Here is a 25,123-nt window from a genome sequence, read left to right as displayed (position 1 = left end):
TGAGGAAATGGCAATAGAAGTTAGTAGAGGGCAGGGGGACACAGACTGAGGGGTGCAGGAAGAACTGGAGGCAAAAAAAGGAAGTCACTAAGGGGAGGGAATGAACAAACTGAGAGAGAATGGGGTTGCCCCTACAAATATATATACAGTCGTACATTGGAAGTCGACTTCCAAAACGTTTGGAAACCAAAGCACGACATCCGATTGGCTGCAGGAAGCTCCTGCAGCCAATTGGAAGCCGTGGAAGCCCCGTCGGACAGTCGGCTTCCAAAAATAGGTCACAAACTGGAACAGTCACTTCTGGGTTTGCGGCGTTCGGGAGCCAAAACATTTGAGAACAAAGCTGTTCGAAAACCAAGGTACGACTTGTGTGTGTGTGTGTGTGTACACACGGGGGGGGGAGGGAGCGGGAGGGAGCGGGAGAGAGAGGGAGAGAGAGGGAGAGAGAGAGAGAGAGAGAGAGAGAGAGAGAGAGAGAGAGAGAGAGAGAGAGAGAGAGAGAGAGAGAGAGAAGCTCCAGAATAAGCAGCCAACATAGAAAGAAGCATATTGTTTTCTCCTTTTTATACGTCTTTGAGCTCATTTGCAGCAAGTTGCTGGTGTACAAGTACCAAGTTTACATACAGGCAAAAGAAAAACCATTTTCACTCACAGTAGCATGTTCCTTTGAGAGGATTGCCTTGGTATCGGTTTTCGACCTCACACCTAGAAGAAAGAGCATGAGCAATGTTGACCTTCTGCCTTAATTTTCCCTTGAGCTTGAAATTGTAATGTTTGTTTGTTTTCTTTTAAGTCACATCCAGCATGAACCAGGAAGAAAACCACTTCTTATTAATAATAAAACAGCTTAATAATAAAACAGCAGCATGCAAAGAGACGAAACAACAAACAACTCGGGACCAACAGAGGCGACCCAAACCCAGTGAAAGAGTAATGAAACTGAAATCTGGAACACATTTGAGAACCTTGCCACTCACTTTAAAAGTTACCTAAAATAATCTTAGAAGCTAGCTGGGAATAAGCAATACAAGAAACCACAGGCGGTGGAGAGCTAGGGAAACGATGGTTCATTTCACTACATGTTTTGCAGAGCATGGAAACTGTTTGAAGCAGAAATAGTTTATTTTTCCTGAGCATCAAAAAGAGAAACAAAATAAAAACATTTCTTCCAGTAGCACCTTAGAGACCAACTAAGTTTGTTATTGGTATGAGCTTTCGTGTGCTTTCGTATCTGAAGAAGTGTGCATGCACACGAAAGCTCATACCAATAACAAACTTAGTTGGTCTCTAAGGTGCTACTGGAAGAAATGTTTTTATTTTGTTTCTCTTTTTGATGCTCAGGAAAAATAAACTATTTCTGCTTCAAACAGTTTCCATGCTCTGCAAAACATGTAGTGACGGCTACCTACCTGTAATCAAAAAGAGAAACCGGGGGGGGGGGGGAGATATACTGTTCTTGGACCCTTCAGGACCAGCAGTTGTGCAACGAAGGGGATCAGCCTCCTGAAAGACTCATCTACCCTTCAACTGGCATCTGGGGAGGGGTCAGCTCTTCCCTCCCTCTGCCAGTTTTATACTGGTAGCTGGACTAAAGGCTTTTGCCTGTCTGGAGTCCCTACTGGACCATACTTTTAAAAGGTACTAATAAACTGGTTATCCACATCTAGCTTATTGCTATTGTTATTAATACTCCACCCATCCGCTCTGAAAAAGGAGGTAGCATTTATGACTGTGATAAATGTTTCCTGATTTTAATAATATTGCAGAGTAAAACTACTGCTTTCCAAGCAGAAGAGAAACTCCTACCCCAGTGATGGCGAACCTATGACACGCGTGTCAGACGTGACACGCAGAGCTCTCAATGCTGGCATGCGCCCCATCGGCCCATTAGCGCTGTTGTTGTTTCCCCCCCCCATTTGTTCTCCCGCTCCTCCTCACGTTACAGCTTGTCTCCACTGTTAAAACCCGTGTCCTTTTTGTTGTTGTTGTTGCTGGTAGCCAGATATTGGTTTCTTAACCCTTTCTGTGCTGTTTTTTTCTGGCGCTTTGGCAGACTATGATTGGGTGTAACAGCGTTCGTTTTTTAACCCGTTCTGTGTTGGGGTTTTTTTGCGCTTTGGCAGACTATGTCGGTGCTGTGTGTTAGTTCCAGCGAAGGTATTATTCGTCATTTATTTCTGTTCTCTTCCCCCCCCCCAAAAAAGCGCAGCAATTTTGGGGCATCCCCCCAAAAAAGCAAAGCGAATTTGCACCCCCCCCAAAAAAAACAACCTCCAAAACTTTGATCAGCAGCTCCCCCAAAAAAGCTCAACAACTCTGGACACTTTGTGATAAATAAGGGGGTTTTGGTTTGGTTTGGTTTGGTTACCGTAAATAATTACATAGTTTTTGGTTTATTAAATACAGTTATGTATTAACATTATACATTTTTGTTATTTAAACTATAAATATTGTGAAATTGTGGGGTTTTTTCTCGAAGTGACACACCACCCGAGTTATGCATCTGAAGGCAGCCCTGTTTAGGGAGGCTTTTAGTGTTTAATAGATTATTTTATTTCATTTTTCTGTTGGAAGCTGCCCAGAGTGGCTGGGGCGAGGTATAAATAATAAATTATTATTATATTATTATTATTCTTGGTTTTTTGGCAAATTTTGACACACCAAGCTCAAAAGTATGTAGTTCTCTGTACTTTCTACTTTTGATAATAAAAAACCCAAATCCCTGTTTGCACAGCATTGAACTAGATGACCCTTGTGGTCCCTTCCAGCTCTTGTTGTTGTTTAGTCGTTTAGTCGTGTCTGACTCTTCATGACCCCATGGAACAGAGCACGCCAGGCACTCCTGTCTTCCACTGCCTCCCGCAGTTTGGTCAAACTCATGTTGGTAGCTTCGAGAACACTGTCCAACCATCTCATCCTCTTTCGTCCCCTTCTCCTTGTGCCCTCCATCTTTCCCAACATCGGGGCTTTTCCAGGGAGTCTTCTCTTCTCATGAGGTGGCCAAAGTCTTGGAGCCTCAGTTTCAGGATCTGTCCTTCCAGTGAGCACTCAGGGCTGATTTCCTTCAGAATGGATAGGTTTGATCTTCTTGCAGTCCATGGGACTCTCAAGAGTCTCTTCCAGCACCATAGTCTGCTATTCTCCTGTTCTACGGCACCATCTTAATGTAGGCATTTATTTTATTTTATTTTTCTAGCACCTATTTCCTGCTATTATTTCCCATGCACTGCTGCTGAGATGGCACCAGTTTTCATTTCCTTTTTTTTTTTAAAATTTTAAAAAGCTTTATTTCTTATTTTTTAAAAAGTTACATGCACACAAACCACATAATCAACAAAATCAACGCGAAAAAGTAAACACAAATATAACTGCAAATAATATATATACCAAATTATACATCAAAACTCTGAGGAACAGAGACAAAGCAAAGAAGAAGAAGAAAAAAGAAAGAAAGAAGAAGAGAGAAATAAAAGAGGGGGAGAAGGAAGAGAGGGGATAAAAAAGGAAAAAAGGAGAAAGAAAGAAAAAAAAGGGAAAAAAGGAAAAAAAAAAGCATATATGTATATATACATATATTTAAAAATAAGAATAAAAGAATGAATAAAAGAACTTCCGATTGATAATATACCGTTTCTCGCCATTTTTCTATTTTCCCTGTTTTCCTCTTCCTTGTTTTCCCACCTTTTGTGGGTAACTCTTCTCCCATTACTTCCCCTATTTTCTCTTTAAGCAATCCTTAAATTAAATTAGACAAACTACCAATTCACAGTTCAAACCCTCTTTTTTTAGGTGATCTTCCACTGGTTTCCATTCCGTTTGTACTCTCTGTTTTGCTACATTCCTTATGGCCGCTGTCATTTTATCCAAATTCATGTATTCTATCACTTTAGTTAACCAATCTTGAATTGAAGGCACGTCTTCCCCTTTCCATTTTTGTGCTATTGTTATCCTTGCTGCAGCTCCTGCATACAATATTACGTTTCTCTTCTCTTTGGGAATATTTTCTGGTAGCATGCTTAACAAAAATAGTTCCGGTTTCTTTTCAAATGTTATTTTTAAAATGCTTTTTAATTTCTCGTAAATCCCGTTCCAAAATTCTTGTATTTTTTTGCAGTGCCACCAGCAATGCATGAGCGTACCAATCTTTTCTTGGCATTTCCAACATTTGTTGGATCCTGTTTTGTATATTTTATGTAGTTTTTCTGGGGTTAAATGCCACCTGTAAATCATTTTTAACATATTTTCCTTTATTGCCGTGCAGGCTGTAAATCTCATGCTTTCATTCCAGAGTCCCTCCCATTGTGTACAATATATAGTTTTGCCAATATCTTGCGCCCATTTCACCATTACATTTTTAACTACCTCATCCTTTAAATTCCACTCTAATAAAAATTTATATAATTTAGTAATTTGTTTATCCCCATTTTCAATCAATAATTCCTGTAATTTTGATTTCCCTTCTTGGAATCCCACTTTTTTATGACATTGGAAGAGACTCTGGACCTGGTTGTAATGGAGCCAGCTTGTACATTCCTTTCTAATCTCTTCATGTGATTTCAATACAAAGTTCCCCTCTTCTCTCCTAACTATCTCTTGATATGTTTTCCATTTCCCTTCTTTTTTCCCTCTATTTATGGCTGTCATCTCAAATGGGGAGGCCCACCAGGGTGTTTTTGGCTCTAAGATTTTTTTATTATCCTCCCAGACTCTCAATAGTGACCTTTTTATAATGTGATCTGTAAACTCTTTATAGCTTCTCTCTCTCTCCTTCACCAGGTAGGTGTGCCAGCTCAACACATTCCTAAAACCTTCTAATTCCAATAGATCTTTATCTTCCTGTATGATCCATTCTTTTATCCAACATAGACTTGTTGCTGCATAATAAATTTTGAGATCTGGCACTCCCCAACCTCCTCTTTCTTTAGCATCTGTTAGAAGCCGGTATTGGATCCTCGGTTTTTTTGTTTCCCCAGATAAATTTACTTAATTCCTTCCTCCATTGTTCAAAAATTTCAGTTTTCCCAATTATTGGCAGCATTTGAAAGAGGAAAAGAAACTTGGGCAAAATTGCCATTTTTATGGCGGCTATTCTTCCTGACATTGATAAATTTAAATTCCCCCATTTTTCTAAATCTTTTTTAACTTGCTTCCAGATCTTCCCGTAATTTTCTTCATATAGGTTTACATTATTAGATGTTAAATTTATACCTAGATACTTTACTTTTTCAACTATTCCCCATTTTAATATTTTTTTCATGTCCTCTAGTTCTTTTCCTTTTATATTTTTGGTAATTATTTTTGTCTTTTCTTTGTTAATTTTTAGCCCTGCAATTTCTCCAGTTTTCATTTCCTGCTTAGAGCTTCTTTCTAGAGTGACCTCCGGGCAATTGGGCAGCAAAACGCAAATGTGCTAATGTCACAATGCTACATAATCAATCAGATTTGGCTATACGCCGATATCTCTCAGAGCAAAGAAAGCCAATTAAGAGTGTGAGCAATGCTTCGTGGACTGGTCACCCTGGTTATCACAGCCAATAATACATTATGTATTGAACGTGATGTCTTTGAGGACAGATGGGCTATTCGTGACCCTGCTTCCTGAGTAGGGGAACATTTTTACCCTTTCCCAGAGTCTCTCAACTGGTGGGTGGACTTTCAGTGCTGACAAAACAAGTGTTCAAGCAAACACACCCACCCCTCAAATCTAATAATTTTCAATCACATAACCCTGAAGCTCACTAAACCTTGAAAGCAGTGGTGGGAATAAGATTATTAAAATGTATATTGTGTCACGCAAGTAATTTCATAGGACTCCAGACTAAGAGCAAGATCCTAGTTCCACAGCTCCACAGATCAACTTTTTAAAAACAGGATTCAGGGTTTATAAAGTAGGATTGCTTTCTTCTTCTGAGCTGCAGAAGTCTGGGCAGGTTTAATCTCAATGGTGTTCACTGTAAGAACATAGCATGAGAACAGACTACTGCATCAGGCCAATGGCCCCTCTAGTCCAGCAACCTGTTCTCACAGTGGCCAACCAGATGTCTATGGGAAACCCACAAGCAGGATTCGGGCCCCTCTTGTGGCTTCCAGAACCTGGCATTCAGAAGCATTGCTGCCTCCATCAATGCATCACACCAAATAAAACTGTGGGCACCACAGTTCAAGAAGGATACTGACAAGCTGGAACGTGTCCAGACGAGGGCAACCAAAATGGTCAAAGGCCTGGAAACGATGCCTTATGAGGAATGGCTTACGGAGCTGGGTATGTTTAGCCTGGAGAAGAGAAGGTTAATGGGTGATTTGATAGCCATGTTCAAATCTATTAAAGGATGTCATATAGACGAGGGAGAAAGGTTGTTTTCTGCTGCTCCAGAGAAGCAGACACGGAGCAATGGATTCAAACTACAAGAAAGAAGATTCCACCTAAACATTAGGAAGAACTTCCAGACAGTAAGAGCTGTTCAGCAGTGGAATTTGCTACCAAGGAGTGTGGTGGAGTCTCCTTCTTTGGAGGTCTTTAAGCAGAGGCTTGACAGGCATATGTCAAGAATGCTTTGATGGTGTTTCCTGCCTGGCACGGGGTTGGACTGGATGGCCCTTGTGGTCTCTTTTTTTTTTAAATATTTTTATTAATTTTCCAATTAAAACCAATTATATCACATTCAATATTTCAAATTATACACATATATATATCAATCAAACCGAATGTTATGCCAAATCATCTAAAGAATTTTTTATTTGGGTTCCCATGCTTCAAGAAATTGGGAATTCCTCGCAACTGTCCACTGCCGTCTTTTTTCTAAAGTTCAAATCGTCCTCCAAGTTCATAATAATCCAGATCTTCCCCTTACAGTCACATAGATGTTTTCCACTTTCATCCGATTGTTTCCCAGCCGCTGAGCTAAATATCAAACAAAGTTTCACAGATGTTCTTTCTCCTGTGTGAGTTAATCAGTCCAGCCTCCCCATAAATCTTCTTAATGGAGCTCCTTGTTGCGTCGAAGCAGCCCGAAGCAGCGCCATCTCAAAAAGCTCAAATCACTTTCGCTTTCTCTCACAGCCATGAAGATTCACGATCATTATAGAATTTACAGCTTTTTCAGGCAGGAGACCCAAACATCAAACCATAAACTCTTGGTAAATTAATGGATCTCCTTGCCCTATAGCTGAACTTAGCTTCAGGTCGCTGCTCCAATTTAAAGTGCGTCACAACTCATAAATCCTCCGAGCGCGTCCAGAACTCCTTCCGCCCGACTAGGGGGAGGCTTTTCTCATCGGCAACTCCACATCTTTAAAAAAAATATGCTCAGTAACAACAGTTATAAAGTTCAACTCACACAGTCTTTTGCTTCTCTTTCACTCCAAACAAGCCAGGACATCGCGTCCGGGAAGGTACGAGGCAACAATATGAAGGAAAATAAAAAATAAAAACTTCCCTTATCGCTCCGTCCCCATCAATCCTTCTTCCAGATGCAGTACAATCTTTGACTCCTCTCCTTTCAGCAGCATAAATTTCTCAGCAGTAAACAGCGCTTCTTCCCCTCCTTCTGAAGTATGTCCATAGATTTAAGCCTAATTATCTTCTTTAACCATGGAAATCCCCGCCATGCAGATTAGCGTCCGGGAGTCCTGGCCCTCGTAAGTGCTCAGCCCAAGCTCCCCCCCACTCCAAAAACAGTCGGAGTGGGTCTGGGGGCATCGCGGGCCAGCGGCCCCTCTCCGTAACCCCCGGAGAGGGTAGGGGGTTGCCATTTACTCCCCTAGCAACCGCCAAATTCCTTACGAAGGTCAGAGAGATGGAAAACAGGTCCGCCATTCCTGCAGGCGGAAACCGGAACCTCTGTGGTCTCTATGATTCTATGAAAACAGCACCATGACACATTCTGCTTCAACCATGTTACCTAAACCTGTCACCGCACCCCTTCCAGTCCTCTGTTTTATTGCGGGCATATGCAGCAAGATGCCACTGATGTATTAATAGTGCAATTGAAGTGGTTATCTATATATAATGCTCCCTCATTATCGAATGCACAATTTAACTCCACCCATCCCATTGTTGGTGTTCACGCCACCCCCAATTCCACCTGCCCCTTTTTGCCTGAGGGCAGGTTGGTTGCCCTATGGAGCCACCATGCTTTCATTGGCACAGTTTTTGTGTTCCTGCAATCAGTTTGCAGTGGCTGTGCTAAAATGAGCATCCTTGCAGAAAAAGAAAGAGGAATGCCACCACATGGCATCAAGGAGAAGTCGGGGTCGGGGGTCGGAGAGAGATACAGCTACATGAGCTTCGCTTCTGGCCCCAAATGAAAGTCAGTTGTGCTCTGGTGCCAAGCCACCAGACTTTGATTTTTAAGCTTTCCCTTTTTTATGCTCAGGCTGTGATTACTTGCGAAACCTTTGCTCGTTTACACACACAAAAGCCACCCCACGGGAATGACTGTATCCAGCATCAACAGGAAGCACTTGGGAGCTGCTACAACACAAATAAGTGGATTTAATTTGGTGCCTTGAGAGGGCACCCCAGCACCCCAGTGCAGCAAAAGCTGGATCCCACACCCCAAGTTGGAACATTTGTGGTGTGAAAAGGTTTCAGTAGGGAGCTTTGGACCATGCACTGATTGCTCATAAAGCAGTCTGACTGCCCTCAAACATTTCTGGGCACAAACAGTATTGAATACAGGAGTGTGTAGAACCACCCCAATACCACCAAGAGCACAATGAATGGACAATAAAAAGGACATATGGAAAGGCTGACTCACAGCTGACACTCCTCTCCTTTGATTCCTTTTGTGGTGCAAAAACACTTCCCTGTGTTTGCGTTGCAGATAGAAGCATGGCCATTGCACTTGCAAGCTGCAAGAGAAACAGGTTTTTTTCTGTAAAATGAATACTGATAAATCAATTAAGAAGCAATTAAGCTGTTCACATCATGAGTGGCTTTCCACTCGCTTAAATGCCTTTAATGCGCATTTATGACAGGACACAAAATACTGCTTGTTGCACAAATTTGCAAGACCGCACTTGATTGAGTAGTACCCTGAATTTCATCTCCCCGCCTATACAGACAACCCCTAGATGAGAGCTAAAACCAAAGGTAGTTCAGCAGCCTTAGCAAAAGGCGAGGAGGAAAGCAAGATCTTATCACATTTCAGGCATGAATGAGTGGCACAGGGATCATCTCTACAGACTCAATGTCTTTGTTAAATGAGTCAACAATTGGGAAACGTGTTGCTCAGACTTTCAGTCCATATTTGAAGTAGACCTGCCACAACTAATACTATGATCCATACCCCTGTGAAATGCTTCTTTAAGTTCAGTTGTATGACAAGTGTAATAAAATATCACTGATGTTACAGTTCTTTGACTGGTAATTATCAATTATTCTGTAAGAGCACAGAACAGACACAGAATATGTATTAAATGTAGAATTCAGCTTTCTGGGAATCTTAACTTTGCTTTTTAAATGGTTCCCACCCCTAGAGGCTGGGAAGATATCCTTGGAAATATGTAAGTGAAACCTGCTGAATTCTCTCCAAAAAGGCTAGATGAATAAAATTCTCAATGTTTGGATAGCTTCAATGCCCTGGCAAAACATGAATAAATTATGCAAAGAAGCAAAACCATAGCGTTCAGTGAAATCATGTAAATTTGCTCATTTTGTGCAATTTACAAATTGCAGAAAATAGGTTTTCTTGGCACAGAATTTTGCACAGTCCACACACAGCCTCGATCATTACGGCCCGCATACTAGCTGTTTAAGAAAAAGGTCAGGCAAAAATGAGCGGGGACCAGGGGAGGAAATGCAATTGCTCAGCAGTGGGGAAGATGGATGGAGAACCCAACTTACGTTGACAGGTGCCTCCATTTGTGGGGTCTCCATAGTAACCGGAGATGCAGGTTTCACAGTGCTTGCCAGTCGTCAGGTTCTCACACCTCTCACAGATGCTCTCGTTGACACATCTACTGTGCCCGTTACACTGGCAGGCTAGAAAACAAAAAGGGACGCTCAGCACATCTTTCGCTCTCTCCCATCCATCTCGTTATTCGTCACCACAATTTTGATTGCTTGGTGTTTTAGGGTAAGTAACAGCAGGTTCACACCAGACCAGGTGGTCTTGCTTTCCAGTGATCCAGGATAAGCACCAGAGCATCTCAGCAAGGCTCTCCTTCCCAGGGTGGACTGGAGTGCACACCTTCAGCAGCCACAACATTCAGCACTTAACTGTGCTGGAGAAACTCTCTGGTGTCACAGGTGATTGTGTATCACCTGTATCTGTACTCAAATAATTCTACTGGACATTAGAATTAATGGAGGGAGCACATGCAGAAATTTGCTCTTTTTATGTTGACTCATCTGCCCAAAGACTAAGGCATTTATACGTGTCGTTTTGTTTAACTACACAGCATGAAATTCAAAGGACCATCATAATCTGGAGGTGAAACTCAAAATTATGATTGAAACTCTGTGTTTGAAACACTTGTGCCCCCTTTTCCTATCTTGCTGGTGCTGAACTGCTTGATATCTGCAGCCACTGTTTCCTTTGATGGCCTCTGCTTTGGGAGCCATCCCACCACCTCTATTCTTCTCCAGTCAATTTGGGCTCCTGTCCTGAATGTGATGATATCACAGTACAATCTAGCAAATCAGATTTAGCTATGTGCTGACATCAGTATATGAAAACTATCGATAAGGGCACTAGCTTCTTTCTGGTCACAGTAAGCCTAGCCAATCATGAATCACTGGAAGAACTGGAACATTTCTCTGCTCTTTCACAACACCAACTCTTCTCTCCCCCAAAAAACAAAAAGAAAAAGCAGCCAAGGAAGAGAAGCTTTGGATTCCAATAAACTGTTCTTTTCCCTGCCCCCATTCCAGGTGACATTAACCCTTATATCTATTTCTATTTTATTGTAACTATTTCCCATAAGGCTGCAGCAGGGGAAGATATGGGACTGCAGGGCTGCCGCGCCAGCTCTGGTGAGCGACTAGATCCGTTGGGCTCCTCTTCTCCCACCAACTGTTGAACTTCAACGTGGTCCTTTTAAGAACTTCATAACTGTTGTCTGAATTTGCTTTTCCCTCTGTCTTTCCTACTGCAACATGTCTTTTAGGCTGGAAAACTGTGGGCAAGGACTGCCTCATTTATTATGGAAGGCACTCAGGGAGTCTTTTAACTAGACAAAGGATTAAACACTATAAACAAGCAAACTGAGTGGCAGACTTCTTACATTCCCCTACATTATAAATGTTACATTCTCTGAAGTCCTCCCTTAACACAGCTAACAACTCAGCACTCCTCAGGAATAGGCACCATTACCTGGTTCCATTTTCAAGAAACTGCACACAGTCACCGAAAGATTAAACAAATCCACCCTCTTGCCCCTGCCTACTGGGCATACAAGAGGATCACTTAAGGGTTTTAAGAGATAGCTGATCTCCACATCAAATGTGCACTCCTAAATAAGTTACCTGGACAGTGAATAAAGGACCAGTTGTATTTGTTCTCAGCTAGGCACATGCTAACATCAAGGACAGGCTCTAGGTAGGGTTTTCCTGTTGCTGGTGGAGGTGAAGGTGGCATCTTTACTGGACCTCTGGAAGAGCCTTCAGTGCACTTTCCCTTGCCTGTATTACTGGGATCCGTACACCAGCCACAGCCAGGCTGCTCCAAACAGTGCCCACAAGTGAAGTAGCCAGAACAGTTTTCAGCTGCGGAAATAAAGAGAACTTCCAGGTTAAGAAAAGAAGCCAACAGTGCTTTAAGGCTTCACATCCTGAGCTGGTTCACATGCAACAACAGTACACCAGGGTCTGAACATCCTCCTGCTTGCACACTCCCTTGTTCGCATTCTGTTTCGATCCTGGCTGGCTCCAAGAAGTCAGAGTTTTCCATTAAAGCTGAATAAGCAACGTACAGTCTGCAACCTGCCTTCTAAACAGCAACTGGGAAGCGTACAGTCATACCTCATGTTGCGTTCGCTTCAGGTTACGTCTTTTCAAGTTGTGTCCCGCGGCAACCTGGAAGTACCGGAACGGGTTACTTCTGGGTTCGCCGCTTGCGCATGCGCAGAATTGCGAAATCGTGCCATGCGCGTACGCAGACACAGCGCTTCTGGATGTGAATGCTTCGAGTAGCGGACATGCCTCCAGACGCATTATGTCCGCAACTCGAGGTTCCACTGTAATGCGACGTGGGCTTATTGTTTTTTTGTAGGTTAGAACTTTCCAAATATCAATAATGCAATCATAAATAAAGATGAGGGGAATTTTAAAACAGGGCCTGGGTTGCATCTGGGTAGCCCGGTAAATATTGTGCAGGAAAACTGGTGTTGGAGGCTTCACCTGGAATTCTACCGGCTGGAGGCAGTAGCCTGGCAGGATGCAGACAAATGAGAGCCTCAAAAGTCCTACTCAACATGGGGATCCTAACATAGTCCCCCGGATTTAGACCACTGTAACTTGCCCACAGCCACCCTGTTAATCTGGGGTGAAGCTTTGGGATCCTGTTGTCCTCAGTCCAACAACGAGCACACAGACAAGTAAAATTCCTTCCCCATTCCAACAGAAGAGTATAATAAAATCTGTATACCCCCTTCCTCCATAGATCTCAGGGCAGTTCGCAACATTAAAATGTAAGATAAAAGTGCAAAATGCAGACAGCAACCATTTCACGCGGGGGTTCCATTCCCAGGCCCTACATGTGCAGCAGAGCACATATAAATGCACCCCCCCTTCTGCCATCTTCCAGGTCCAAAAGGACCCTGTGTCAGTGATTGTGCTTCAATTGGATGCCCCCAAAAGAGCCTCTGCCTCTTAAATAATAAATAAAAGCAACCACCACCTTTATGGAACTGCCCCTACACAACCACTGTTGAGATCCCCATCAGCCAAGGGATTGCTTACGTGGACAGCTGCTCACGGTATGCCACTCCATGCACTGGCCATAAGGGAAAGAGGCCACATAAGCACTGGAGTCCACGCACTGTTTCTTGTTGCTGCACCACATACACTCAGAGTTGCTGCTGGTACATTCGCTGCACACCGTTCTCAAGCCACAGGGGGTACGGCACTGCTTGGCACTGTGGTTGGCTGCGCATTAAACAACAACAAAAGGATTAGTGCAAGCAGCTTTTACCATACGAGACATTTACAAGCCTTTTTTTTCTTTTCTTCCACCTATTCCTTGAAGCAAAAGGTAACACTACATTGCTGGTGAAAAGAATCCAACTTTCTCCTCCCGAACCCCCGAAAGGCTGCCGGATCCTGACACTGCTTCTTGCTGGCATCACTATGGTCCTTCCTGTTCTTTCCTAACAAAGCTTTTATCCATCCAGGAAGCTACTGTAGCCCTCTTGCTGACGACTTCTTTCCGCACCCCGGACAATTCAAAACAGCTCTCGAGTTCAACTCTGTGCCTGATTATCCATTTAATTTCTACTCAAGGCTTTAGCCCTTGAAGTCACACTCTGCCGAAACGCCAAGGTTCTTCAAGATATCCACAACTCCCTAGACTTTAAAAGCTGGAGCTCACATTTTGATCAGCAGTGGGATGGTGTCAAAGGACTCCACAAAACTAAGTTATCACCACAGTGGAACAGACTCCCTCAAGAGGTGGTAGACTCTCCTTCATTGGAAGTTTCTAAGCAGAGGTTGGATGGCCATCAGGCATGGATGCTTGAGCTGAGATTCCTGCGTTACTTCCTACATTCCTGAGTCAGACAACTGATACATCTAGCTCAGTGTTTTCCACACTGACATAATTAATAATAAATAAATAAATAATAGTAATAATAATAATAATTTATTATTTATACCCCAGTCACTCTGAGCGCCTTCCAACAAAATATTAAAATACAGTAATCCATCAAACATTAAAAGCTTCCCTAAACAGGGCTGCCTTCAAATGGCTTCTAAAAGTCAGGTAGTTGTTTATTTCCTTGACATCTGATGGGAAGGCGTTCCACAGGGCAGGCGCTATTACCCAGAAGGCCCTCTGCCTGGTTCCCTGTAACTTGGCTTCTCGCAGGGAGGGAACCAGCAGAATCCGGGCTGAACGATGGGGGTGGAGACGCTCCTTCAGATATACTGGACCGACGGCGTTTAGGGCTTTAAAGGTCAGCACCAACACTTTGAATTGTGCTCGGAAACGTACTGGGAGCCAATGTAGGTCTTTCAGGACCGGTGTTATATGGTCCTGGTGGCAACTCCCGTTCACCAGTCTAGCTGCCACACTCTGGATTAGTTGTAGTTTCCGGGTCACCTTCAAAGGTAGCCCCAGATAGAGCGCATTGCAGTAGTCCAATGCTGGAATTCTACCGGCTGGAGGCAGTAGCCTGGCAGGATGCAGACAAATGACAGGCAGCTGCTCTCCAGAGTTTCAGGCGGGGGACATTCCCAGCTGTAGCTGGAGATGCCGGGGATTGGACCTGCAGATGAACCGGCAGGCGGGACCTTCTGCAGATGAAGCAGATGCTCTACCACTGACCTAAGTCCCATTCCCCTGAACTGATAGTCCAACATGTCAATCAAATCAATTTTAATATTGTGGAAGGAAGAGCCTGCACGAATATATCATTCTGTATATGCATGCCACTAATAGCAATGGTCTCCACACATGTTCGTCCGTAGTCTTCTACGGCAAGAGCACTAAGAGATCATTTTACCAGGCCTTTCGCAGACGCTGCCATTGACTTGGTTGATGCATGTTGCTGCTTTCAGCCCTTGGTTGTTTGGCACGGCCAAGTAGCTGCAGAACCCAATGTCGCTCGGCTCCCCAGGCAGCCAATGGAGCGAGGTGTTCGTGAAGGGAGACATGTCTTCCCAGCACCAGTACGATATGTTGATCTTCCGCAGCCCAACCCAGGGTGTCAGGGCTTTTGGCTAAGAGGAAGGAAGGAAGTATGAGAGTTAAGGAGGAGCACACAGCCACAGTGTAACACATGGGCATTTTCAATGAGCAAAAATATGCTTTCTATTAAGGGATAGGTCTTGTTTAACGCATAGTGTTCCCTGGGCTGCCGAGATTCGAACAGGGTGCGAGTGAGAGGCAGCAGGCTGCTGAGTTAGCAAGCAAGAAGGTCATTTGTGTCTCTCCAGAACCCCCTCATGCTATCGCCGACTTCTTTCTCTAGCTCTCTGCCCCTTCAACGGACACGCATGCTAATTGCGGCAAGTCTCATAGCTATAGGCATTCTAGACAGTCAAACCCAGCTGCTGAAATGGAGCCCTAAAACCAGACAACGGCTTGTCAGAGACATAATGGCAAGCCTAGGTGGAAGAGAGGGGGTGGCACCATGAGGGGGATAGAGAGCAAAGTGTCACATCTGCCCCACACTAAGAAGATAATGGGTAGTTAGGTCTTACAAGGTAGCTAGGTGTGGGTTCCTCTGCATATGGAACCAATGCAGGTAAACCCCAAATTTCAACTGCTAAAGTGGTCCAAGACCAAAAGTAGTTGCTTTGGGGGGATAACATCAAAAACGTGACATTGTACTGAGATGCCAACATTAGCCTTGGTTGCAACCTCAGAGAGGAATATTAATTTCAACAGCTCCCTTTGAAATGGAGTGACTCAACCTGCGCATTAATGCGCAAGGGCCTCCCTGACCACCCCAACACAACTTCAAAGGGCATTGCGGATCACTCACCGATGACTGTGTTTTCTGGAGTTCTTTAAGAAGGAAATCCACCTTCTTCTGGGTAGTGAGTGACGCCAGAGCAGCATTGTGGCTCCGGCAGTACAACTTCGCATTGTCATAGCTATCTTTCGTATGTGTGACTCTCAGGCAAGAGTTGCCCACCAAGTGCCAGGTGGCCCCACAGATGTTCTCTGTAAAAAAAAAAAAAAAGAGGAGCAGAAGTTACACACGGATTTCACTTTTGCCTCACTTGCGGCGATCACCCGCAGGGACTCAGGTGCCTACAAGGATCGCCTCCCTGGACTCAATTAACCAATTCACAAAAATATATATTTAACTCATCAATATACTATCATTTATTTAACTCACTAATATATTACCATTAGTTAAAAATGTCAGTGCAATAAAGGGGGCGGTTGGAGGATGGATGGAGTGCCTGGAGGCGATTGGAGAATGGATGGCGGCTAACAGATTGAGGTTGAATCCCGACAAGACAGAAGTACTGTTTTGGGGGGACGGGGGCGGGCGGGTGTGGGGGACTCCCTGGTCCTGAATGGGGTCACTGTGCCCCTGAAGGACCAGGTGTGCAGCCTGGGAGTCATTTTGGACTCACAGCTGTCCATGGAGGCACAGGTTAATTCTGTGTCCAGGGCGGCTGTCTATCAGCTCCATCTGGTACGCAGGCTGAGACCCTACCTGCCTCTAGACTGTCTCGCCAGAGTGGTGCATGCTCTAGTTATCTCCCACTTGGACTACTGCAATGCGCTCTATGTGGGGCTACCTTTGAAGGTGATCCGGAAACTGCAATTAATCCAGAATGCAGCTAGACTGGTGACTGGGAGTGGCCGCCGAGACCACATAACACCGGTCCTGAAAGACCTACATTGGCTCCCAGTACATTTCCGAGCACAATTCAAAGTGTTGGTGCTGACCTTTAAAGCCCTAAACGGCCTCGGTCCTGTATAACTGAAGGAGCATCTCCACCCCCATCGTTTAGCCCGGACACTGAGATCCAGCGGCGAGGGCCTTCTGGCGGTTCCCTCACTGTGAGAAGCAAAACTACAGGGAACCAGGCAGAGGGCCTTTTCGGTAGTGGCGCTCGCCCTGTGGAACGCCCTTCCATCGGAGGTCAAGGAGATAAACAACTACCTGACATTTAGAAAACACCTAAAGGCAGCCAATGTTTAGGGAAGTTTTTAATCTGTGATATTTTAATGTATTTCGGTATTTGCTGGAAGCCGCCCAGAGCTTATAATAATAATAAAGCAATGCAAAAAGGCGGGCAGGCAGACAGATACTGTAGATATTCTTCTCCATTTGGGAGTGAAAGGAAAGGGTAGAAGCATATGTGGATGCTACACTCAAGGAGAAAACATACCAGGCAAAGCAATGCATTCTTGATTCCGACCTTCCCACTGACAGTTCTGATCCAGGCTGCAGCTCTTACAGCTCGTCTTCTTGTTACAGTAAAATGCAGGGTTATCCTTGGGGCAATTTTCAAACGCAGCAATGGGAGTCTAACAGAGACAGCAAAATGGTTCACTTTTTCCTTCACAACATACACAAGATGAATCAACAATTTTGCTAAAGAGACAACAGGGTAGATCTAGCCATGAACACACTCCTTGTGTGGCACCAAAGCCACTAGAGTTATCTAAACTTCAGAAATCCCATTCATCCACCCAGCTTTGAGACCATTCCAGGCTTGGGTTTCATTAGAAGTTCCAGATCAGTTCCATCAGTTTTGTCACTGATCATCCCACTGAATAAGAGTTTTGGGCAATGCATTCAAAACGTACCTCCCAGGTGGTGATGGCCAAAGGTATTGTAAGCGTTCAGGAAGCAACAGGGCTTTGTAAAAGTGGCTAACCATACGCATGCATTCCCAAAACACTTTGGGGCCTATATACTTTTTTTAAGTGACTAAAAAGCAAGTTCTTCAGCTGTTGGGACCAAAATAAAGAAAGAGGGAGAAGGGGGGGGTCCTGAGGGTCAGGGTGTATGAAGAAAACTTTCCAAATGCAGCTAAATCAGCCATGTGACCTTATTCCTCATTGCTTAGCTCAGCTTTTGCTAACCTACTGCCTTCAGATGTTTTTGACATTGGGTCCAGCCAGCACAGCTGTCCAAGGGAGCCATTTCCACCCACTCCAGGACCTTCCAGGCCAAAGGATATGATGTTACCTAACAACATGAGCTAACAGCATGATGCAGCAGCAAAAAAACCTAATGCTATTCTAGGTTGCATCAACAGAAGCATAGTGTTCTGATCAAGGGAAGTCATAGTCCCACTCTATTCTGCCTTGGTCAGACCACACCTGGAGTACTGTGACCACAATTTTGGCAAGCTGGAACATGTGCCAAGGGTGGCAACGAAGATGATCAAAGGTCTTGAAACCAAGCCTTATGAGGAACAGTTGAAGGAGCTAGGTATGTTCAGCCTGGATAAGAGGGGACTGAAAGGAGATATGATAGCCATCTTCAAATATCTAAAGGGATGCCACATGGAAGACCGAACAAGCCTGTTTTTCCTGCTCTGGAGGGTAGGACTCAAATCCATGGCTTCAGGTTACAAAAAAAGGAGATTCTGATTAAAGATCAGGAATAAGTTTCTGATAGTAAGAGCTGTTTGACAGTGGGACGGACTCCCTCGGGAGGTGGTGGACTCTCCTTCCTTGGAGGTTTTTAAGCAGAGGTTGGATGGCCATCTGGCATGGGTGCTTGAGCTGAGTTTCCTGCATTGCAGGGGGTTGGACTAGATAACTCTCGGTATCCCAGTGCTACAGTTCTATGATTCTATGGCTCAGAGGTCTCGTCCGCACCACACCCCATTGCATGTTGTCCTCACTGTCCCTATGCCATAGGAGCCAGAGGCATCTCAACTGAAAAATGGCGCTTTAAAAAATACAAACAGGTCCTCAGAGGAAGATGGGTTGACAGAAGGTCTGGACCAGGCATCCCCAAACTCCAGCCCTCCAGATGTTTTGGACTACAATTCCCATCATCCCTGACCACTGGTCCTGTTAGCTAGAGATCATGGGAGGTGTAGGCCAAAACATCTGGAGGGCCGCAGTTTGGGGATGCCTGGTCTGGACCCACCAGCTTTCATAAGGCCTCAGCATGCCACTGAGACAACAGCCCTTTTCCTGCGAGCTCCAGCTAGCGCTTGTCACACTGATCTGTCCATGGTCCTGACAATCTGTGGTTAGCCTTCCTGCTGCAAGGGGTGCATTGATCTGGGCCCACAACACAGCATTGGCATTCATTTATCCCAACCCTTACCTGTGTATGTGAACCTGAACACTGTATAGAACGCCAAAGGACTGAACCTCAAAAAAGAAAATCCCCTAACTAAAAAGGATACAAGGGCATAGGGAGGGCGAGGAAGAATAAGGGACTATACTATTTTATTGCAATAACGTGAAAAACCTAATGTGCCACAGATAAGAAAGAAAGACAAGCAGAGCCACCGATCTAACCCAGCCTGCCTTGGAAGCATCAAATCAAAACAGGATAAGACAAAGATAGGTTTTCAGTGACGGAGTGGGGGGGGGGAGAGATTGTTGTTTCACCCTGCAACACTTCTCAGTGTGTGTGACTTGTGTGATTAGGTATAAAAAATAGAAGCATTTTGGCAGAGTACACACAACCCTTTTGCTTCTCCCCACTCTCTCTTCTAGCATGTTCATTAGTGAGCCAACAAACACAATTGAAGCAGCCCACCCAGAGCTATGAATTGCAACTGCCTGGCAAAGTCAGCTGCAGTTGCTGACAAGCGCTTTCTTGGCAGCAGACATAAGTGGGGGGGGGGGGGAGAGAAGCAGAAACCATTACCTGGTCTTCTGAGCAGTTGCTGTTCCTCGACACACACTGGTCGGTGCACCAATGGCACCGGTTTGTGTTGGACGTGCAGCTGTAGCAGTCTGTTATCTGGTCGCATTTGTCATGGTCCCCAGCTAGTAAGGAAGAGGAAAGAACCTGCATGACCAAACAGGGGCAGTCTCAAAAGGTCTACTTGCCCACCGCAATTTGGACACAAGCAACAGAGGTGTTATTATTTAATTAAATTTGCATGCCGCCCTTCATCCATAAATCTCAGGGCAGTTCATAGCATAACAATACTAGATAAAAACACAACATGCATAATTAAAACAGTAACAAAACAATAACCCACCCCTGTCACTGGGCTATTCCATGTCAGACTGGAGCTGGGGACTTTCATATGAATGGATGCTCCTTTATATACATAAAGGGATACTCCGCATTGTCAGTCACCATGCACATTAATCTTTCCCCCTCCCAAAAATATAGAGCAGCTCTAAAATTCAATGAAGGGGAGCAAGAGGAGTGAGCCATGGGAAAATATGCATTTATTTCAATTGCACCTATGCAGCTTAGTTGCAGCAGGCAGGCAGTAGCTGCATCTCTGACCACTGTCAATGCTGGCTGGGCCTGACAGGCATAGCTGTTCAGTGATATTTGAAGGGCATCCCCTACATTTTTCAATCCCCAAACCATTCCCCAATGCTACCAAACAGCCAGTGGAAACATCACTAACCGAAGGCAGTGTCCAGTATGCCAGAGTGATAAAACCTAGTGGATCTGTCTGCAACACCTACCTGTCCAGCAAGGGCATTCCTCGGCAACTTTTTGCTCTTGCTGCTCTGTGGCCAGTTCCCACGGGAGGCACTGGAGGGTGGAGCTGTTCCACACACATCGGAGCCCAGGGCCTGCCCCCGAGCAAGAAGTTGCATTGCTGTAGGCTTCGCAGCTTTCCGGTGTGTATTTCACAATGTCGCTCAACAGCAGGCTGTTAAAACCTCCAAATATATACATATTGCTAACAAAGGAAGGAAAAGGAAAGGGAGAGATCAATGGCGTGTTCTTTACTTCAAAAGGGAGACCATGCGAGACACTTCTAACCGGCTGATCCACACACAGAAGCTGTGTTTGAAGATTCCTCTCAAACACTAGCCTTGTTTCCAATTAAAGCACTCCCACTCCATGCAAAGTTGCCTGGTTGTTCAGGAACCTTTGTAGGGCCATTCACTGTTTACAGGAGGTGCTGGACCACTTGCAGCTCACTGGCCTTGTCAAACAGGTAGCAAGCCCACAGGTGCAGTGGGCTTCCGTAAAGGTAACATTTCTACAGAGTTCACCACTATCAGAAGGTAGCCAAGCATCTAATATATGTGCTAGAAACCACCCAGAGTAGCTGGCGGAACCCAGTCAGATGGGTGCGGCATAAATAATGAAATTGTTCTTGTTGTTGTTGTTGTTGTTGTTGTTGTTGTTGTTGTTGTTGTTGTTACTAGCTAGCATTGCAACACTGCAAGACAGAAGGACTAATAGGAATAGGTTAGGAATAGAGAGGCAGAAGGACTAATAGGAACTACTTAGTTCTACATGTTGTGTGTCGTGCAACTGATCGCACAAGTCAGGTGTAGGGAACCTCTAGCCCTCCAGGTGTTGCACTGGCAATGCTCGCTGGGGTTGATGAGAGCTGATGAGAGGGCAACATCTGGAAGTCCAAAGGTTCCCTGGCATAAGTATGTGGTCTGATACGCAGCTCTGCAATGGGCATGCAGAGAATCTCAGGTGTTTTTAAAAACCTACATCCAGTCTTCTTGGCTACTGAGAAGTTTGGAAAAGTTGCAGCTGGGGCTGATGGACATCTTGGAAGCAGAAGGGCGAAGTCACAATGCTCGTGCCTTCAGTACTCTTAATTATCTCAAGTATCTCGTGGTTCATCTCCACAATTGCATCCTGACCCTGATCTATGCAGGCCACCCACAAGCCGGTTTCCATGTGCTTCCAGTCCTCCAGCCTGGGTCAAAAACTCTAAAGCTGACTGAGCAATGTGTGGCCTTTCAGATGCTGCTGGACTACAATTCCCATCATCCTTGCCAATGGCCCTGCTAGCTGGGGGCTGATGGAAGTTGGGAGACCAATGTCATCTGGAGGGCCACAGGTCCCCCTGTCCCTGCCTTAAATCTCTTGCCTATGTGGATGGAAAACCTGCATAATATACTCTGACTGCAGGACTGTTTCCACCCCCACTCCCCAACGCAGAAATATTGTGGCCTGCAAAGTGCACAGAGCTCTTAATAACTCTGCTGAGCATCACCTGCACACAAAGGAGGCCAGAGTTTCACAAAAAGAGACTTTTTAAGTGAACCTAAGAAGTGTGAAAATTGTTTCTCTGGGTGTTTTAAGACAAAAGAGAAAACTCTGGCGGTACAGATTAAGTGACGGATGGCTGAAGTCAAGTGCAGCGCAGCAGATACAAAACAGAGTTCAAAAAAGGGCCAACAGTAACACGGAGGAGCAGGGGAACGGGTTTTCGCCCAGGAGAAGATTTAAGGCGGAGGCTCTCAGAAAGGCGATAAAACCATGTTGTTATGATAGGAGGTACATTAGCTAGTGAATGGGGTGGAAAAGCTGAGTTGGAAACTGTTGTTCAAAGCAAGGATGGAGGCAAAACTCAATGAGCTAAACAGTCATGTTTCAAAACTAGTAAAAGTACTTCTCCACAATTAACCCATGGAGCTCATTACCACGGGAAGGTAATAGTACGGCAGCTAGCATAAAACTGGCAATAAAGAACAAAAAGGGGTGGGGGAAGTTTCAAACCCACCACGAAAGGTAATGGGTACTCTATACACATTAACACACTTGAGTGTAGGGGGGGGGGAGAGCATCCATGTTGTCATTTGCATTCGGTGTGTTAATCTGCTGGGAATCTGGGAGCAAGAACCAGCAGCTAAAATATTGGCCCTATCACTAAATTTGACAATCTACAAGCCCCATGGATGCTGTTGCAATAGGAAGAGTGACTTGCTTTAATTAGCCTTCAGACAAATGGCAGTCCCCTCTTTGTGATAACAAGTATGGACACCTGAACTGACATAAGCAAAAGATATCCAAGGTATCCAAATTTGTGGAATGGAAGGGGGGGTGGTCATTAAGGTAAAGGAGGGAGCACGCAGGTGTCTTCCCACCTGTTGAGGATAAACACTTGCGGCAAAGAGCCTGCTGCACTCCTCTAGGCTCCCCACAGCAGACGTTTATCCTGCACAACAGGGGAAGGGCAAAAGTCAGAGCCCCACAGCCCCTCTGTGCTTGCACTGCCCCTTCATAGGGGGAACAACAGAATAGGGCTAACGGTATGGGCACAAGTGGAAGCTCTGTGCAGCCATCACAAGCAGCTGGTGCAAGTTCAGAGGTGCTGGCCGTGCAAGCAGGAGCGCTTCCAGCCATGCCCTCACGTGGTCAGCAACAGGAGTGCAGGACGAGACCTTGGCTCCCCTTCTCCCCACACCCACAAGGACACCAGCCATTTTGCCCTCTTACTTGTTGCTCAGCACAGCAGAGTGTCCAAATCTGTTGACGTCGTGAGGGAGGTCAGGTTGAGGGAGCACGGACCAACAATCGCAAGCTGGAATTAAGCAAGCCTCATTTCAGAGCAGTTCCTTCTGGTACATTAGCTGGCATTTTAGGTGGAACGGCCTTTTTTATTTTTTTGCATTATTCCAAAAGCAATTCAAATGACAACATTAGCTATTCCAAAGAGCAGATAAGTGCTAAAGCTTTTCGGGAGACACATCCAGCCCATTCCCCGGTACAACTTCTTAAGGAGACCCCACACAAGATGAGGGTATGCACAACTGCCATTATTTTCACCACTTGCCTCATTAGCTGGTATGGCAGAACCATAGCTCTGTATGGCCAGAAGAAGAAAGTCTTACCTGTGCAAAAGGTGTTTTAGGGCTAGACGGTATTACTAAATCCCCAGGGGTCTGATTATCTTTTGCAACTAGATAAATTACTCCACACACAAATGAATGTCACAAGTAGCTAAGAGGGTCCCTGTTCTTTCACTGGTTATTGGGTGAGCGGGCGCAAATCCATTTAGAATACTTTCTGCTTGCCATGGCTTTAAGGCAAGGAGGAGAGCAGAGCAAATCGACCCATCTCTTCCTTCCTCTCTCCAAGCTGCCCTAATACCCCCTTTCACACCTGCTTTTGTGGATCCCCAGATTATTCCCACACAAATACACACTTACCTTGGACGAAACTATGAGAAGTACCCAGGGGGGGGGGGGGAGGGCAGCAGCCCATAAGGTTGAGCAAACATGCTAATGCCTCAAAGGGCTTCCTGTCTAGAGTAGGTATCATGTCTTTCCCTTCCAGTGGTTCAAAATCTTTGGGGTCAAAAACAACATTGCACCAGCCACAAATGTCCTTCCATTTAAATCCTTTGCAGAAATTAAGAAATTGTCTGTAATAATCGGGAATAATGCAGGAAAATGTGGAAGGAGGTGGTTCAGACTGTTCAAAATACTGAATCTTTTTTTATTTAAAAACAAACAAACACCGAGGTCTGCGGCAGTTGCCATGAGAGGACCAGGGTATGTGGTCTAATCTTAAAATGTATCTACCCAGGTAAGCTCTCAGGTAATGAGTCAGGGTATGACCAGGTGACATACTCACACACCCACAACAACTCAAGAAGGCTTTTAAGTGGTTCTGGTGATTGCTCCTCTTTACTTATACACACAAACAAACAAACAGTTTCACACACACTGTTCCCAGGAGAGGTGGAAGCACACAAGTTTGCAATAAGGAGAATTTTTTTAAAGAACTAACCACCAGAGGGTTCACAATCTGTATTACCATGCATACTAAAGGCAAATGGCTGGGCAATGGGGGGAAAGAGGGAGGAAAGCTGGATCTCAAGAGACAGGCATTGATGCCTTGGCTAAAACAACATATGGCCTTCGTAAATGCTTCAACTCCAATGGCACAACTGGCATCTGTGGGTGCAACAGAGCTCCTTCTTCCTCTTCCTCTCCTGTCCCATCTAACAGGTTCCGGAGGCACACAGCAGGAAGAGAGGAAATGGATGCACTGGATGCAACCCACATTTTCCAACCCAGCCAGTTGCTTTTCATAATACAAATGAACCACAACCAGGGGGCCTCACCCCAACAGCTGATCTGTTGCCCACTTCCTGGCTGCCCTGCCCTGCTACTTCCAAGCCTCCATCCTCCTCAGCCTACTCCTACTCCTCCCATCAGGGCAGCAGCCGGTCCTATTTCTTCCGCTTTACACCCCCACCCCCACATTACTGGTTATCCAGACTTAAAACTTCCCTGGAGTCAGTACTGCACCAGAATGTATTGCAGTGCATGAAAAGATGGCACCAGCAAATGGGACAACACATGCTACATTAGCTGAAATCATTAGAGCTCTGGCAACTTTGAATAGTTCAGGATGAGGCTTTGGCATTCAGGGATGGAACCCTAATACAGTTTGGACTAATGGCCCCTCGCCCTGCAGGGTGCTTTAATTGCCAGCAGAGATTTCACTGATTTATTCTCTCCTTCTCTCTTTCCAAAAAAAAGTTCGGTGTGAGAGCATTTGATTTTTTCGCTGAACTGTTTAATGGGCACATGTGCCGTTCCAGTTTTTCAAGGCAGAT

At 45.0% G+C, this 25,123-nt stretch overlaps 1 protein-coding gene across 2 annotated transcripts in view; it reads right to left on the bottom strand.

Annotated features, from left to right (window-relative positions):
• Nucleotides 1-25,123, bottom strand: part of ATRN (attractin) — a 153,275-nt gene that overhangs the window by 56,514 nt on the left and 71,638 nt on the right. For both annotated transcript variants that reach the window (XM_035101162.3, XM_088661154.1), the window contains exons 11-21: nucleotides 22,993-23,077; nucleotides 20,259-20,479; nucleotides 19,474-19,595; nucleotides 17,018-17,156; nucleotides 15,649-15,830; nucleotides 14,665-14,881; nucleotides 12,905-13,090; nucleotides 11,471-11,710; nucleotides 9,848-9,985; nucleotides 8,760-8,853; nucleotides 653-705 (exon numbers count right to left, since the gene is read on the bottom strand). In XM_035101162.3, the coding sequence (XP_034957053.3) occupies nucleotides 653-705; nucleotides 8,760-8,853; nucleotides 9,848-9,985; nucleotides 11,471-11,710; nucleotides 12,905-13,090; nucleotides 14,665-14,881; nucleotides 15,649-15,830; nucleotides 17,018-17,156; nucleotides 19,474-19,595; nucleotides 20,259-20,479; nucleotides 22,993-23,077 (1,677 nt within the window). The remainder of the gene's footprint in view (nucleotides 1-652; nucleotides 706-8,759; nucleotides 8,854-9,847; nucleotides 9,986-11,470; nucleotides 11,711-12,904; nucleotides 13,091-14,664; nucleotides 14,882-15,648; nucleotides 15,831-17,017; nucleotides 17,157-19,473; nucleotides 19,596-20,258; nucleotides 20,480-22,992; nucleotides 23,078-25,123) is intronic.

Source organism: Zootoca vivipara, chromosome Z1, assembly GCF_965207765.1.
Source record: "Zootoca vivipara chromosome Z1, rZooViv2.hap1.1, whole genome shotgun sequence".
Taxonomy (NCBI): domain Eukaryota; kingdom Metazoa; phylum Chordata; class Lepidosauria; order Squamata; family Lacertidae; genus Zootoca; species Zootoca vivipara.
The sequence above is the reverse complement of the archived record's forward strand: the minus strand, read 5'-3'. Positions and strand labels throughout refer to the sequence as shown.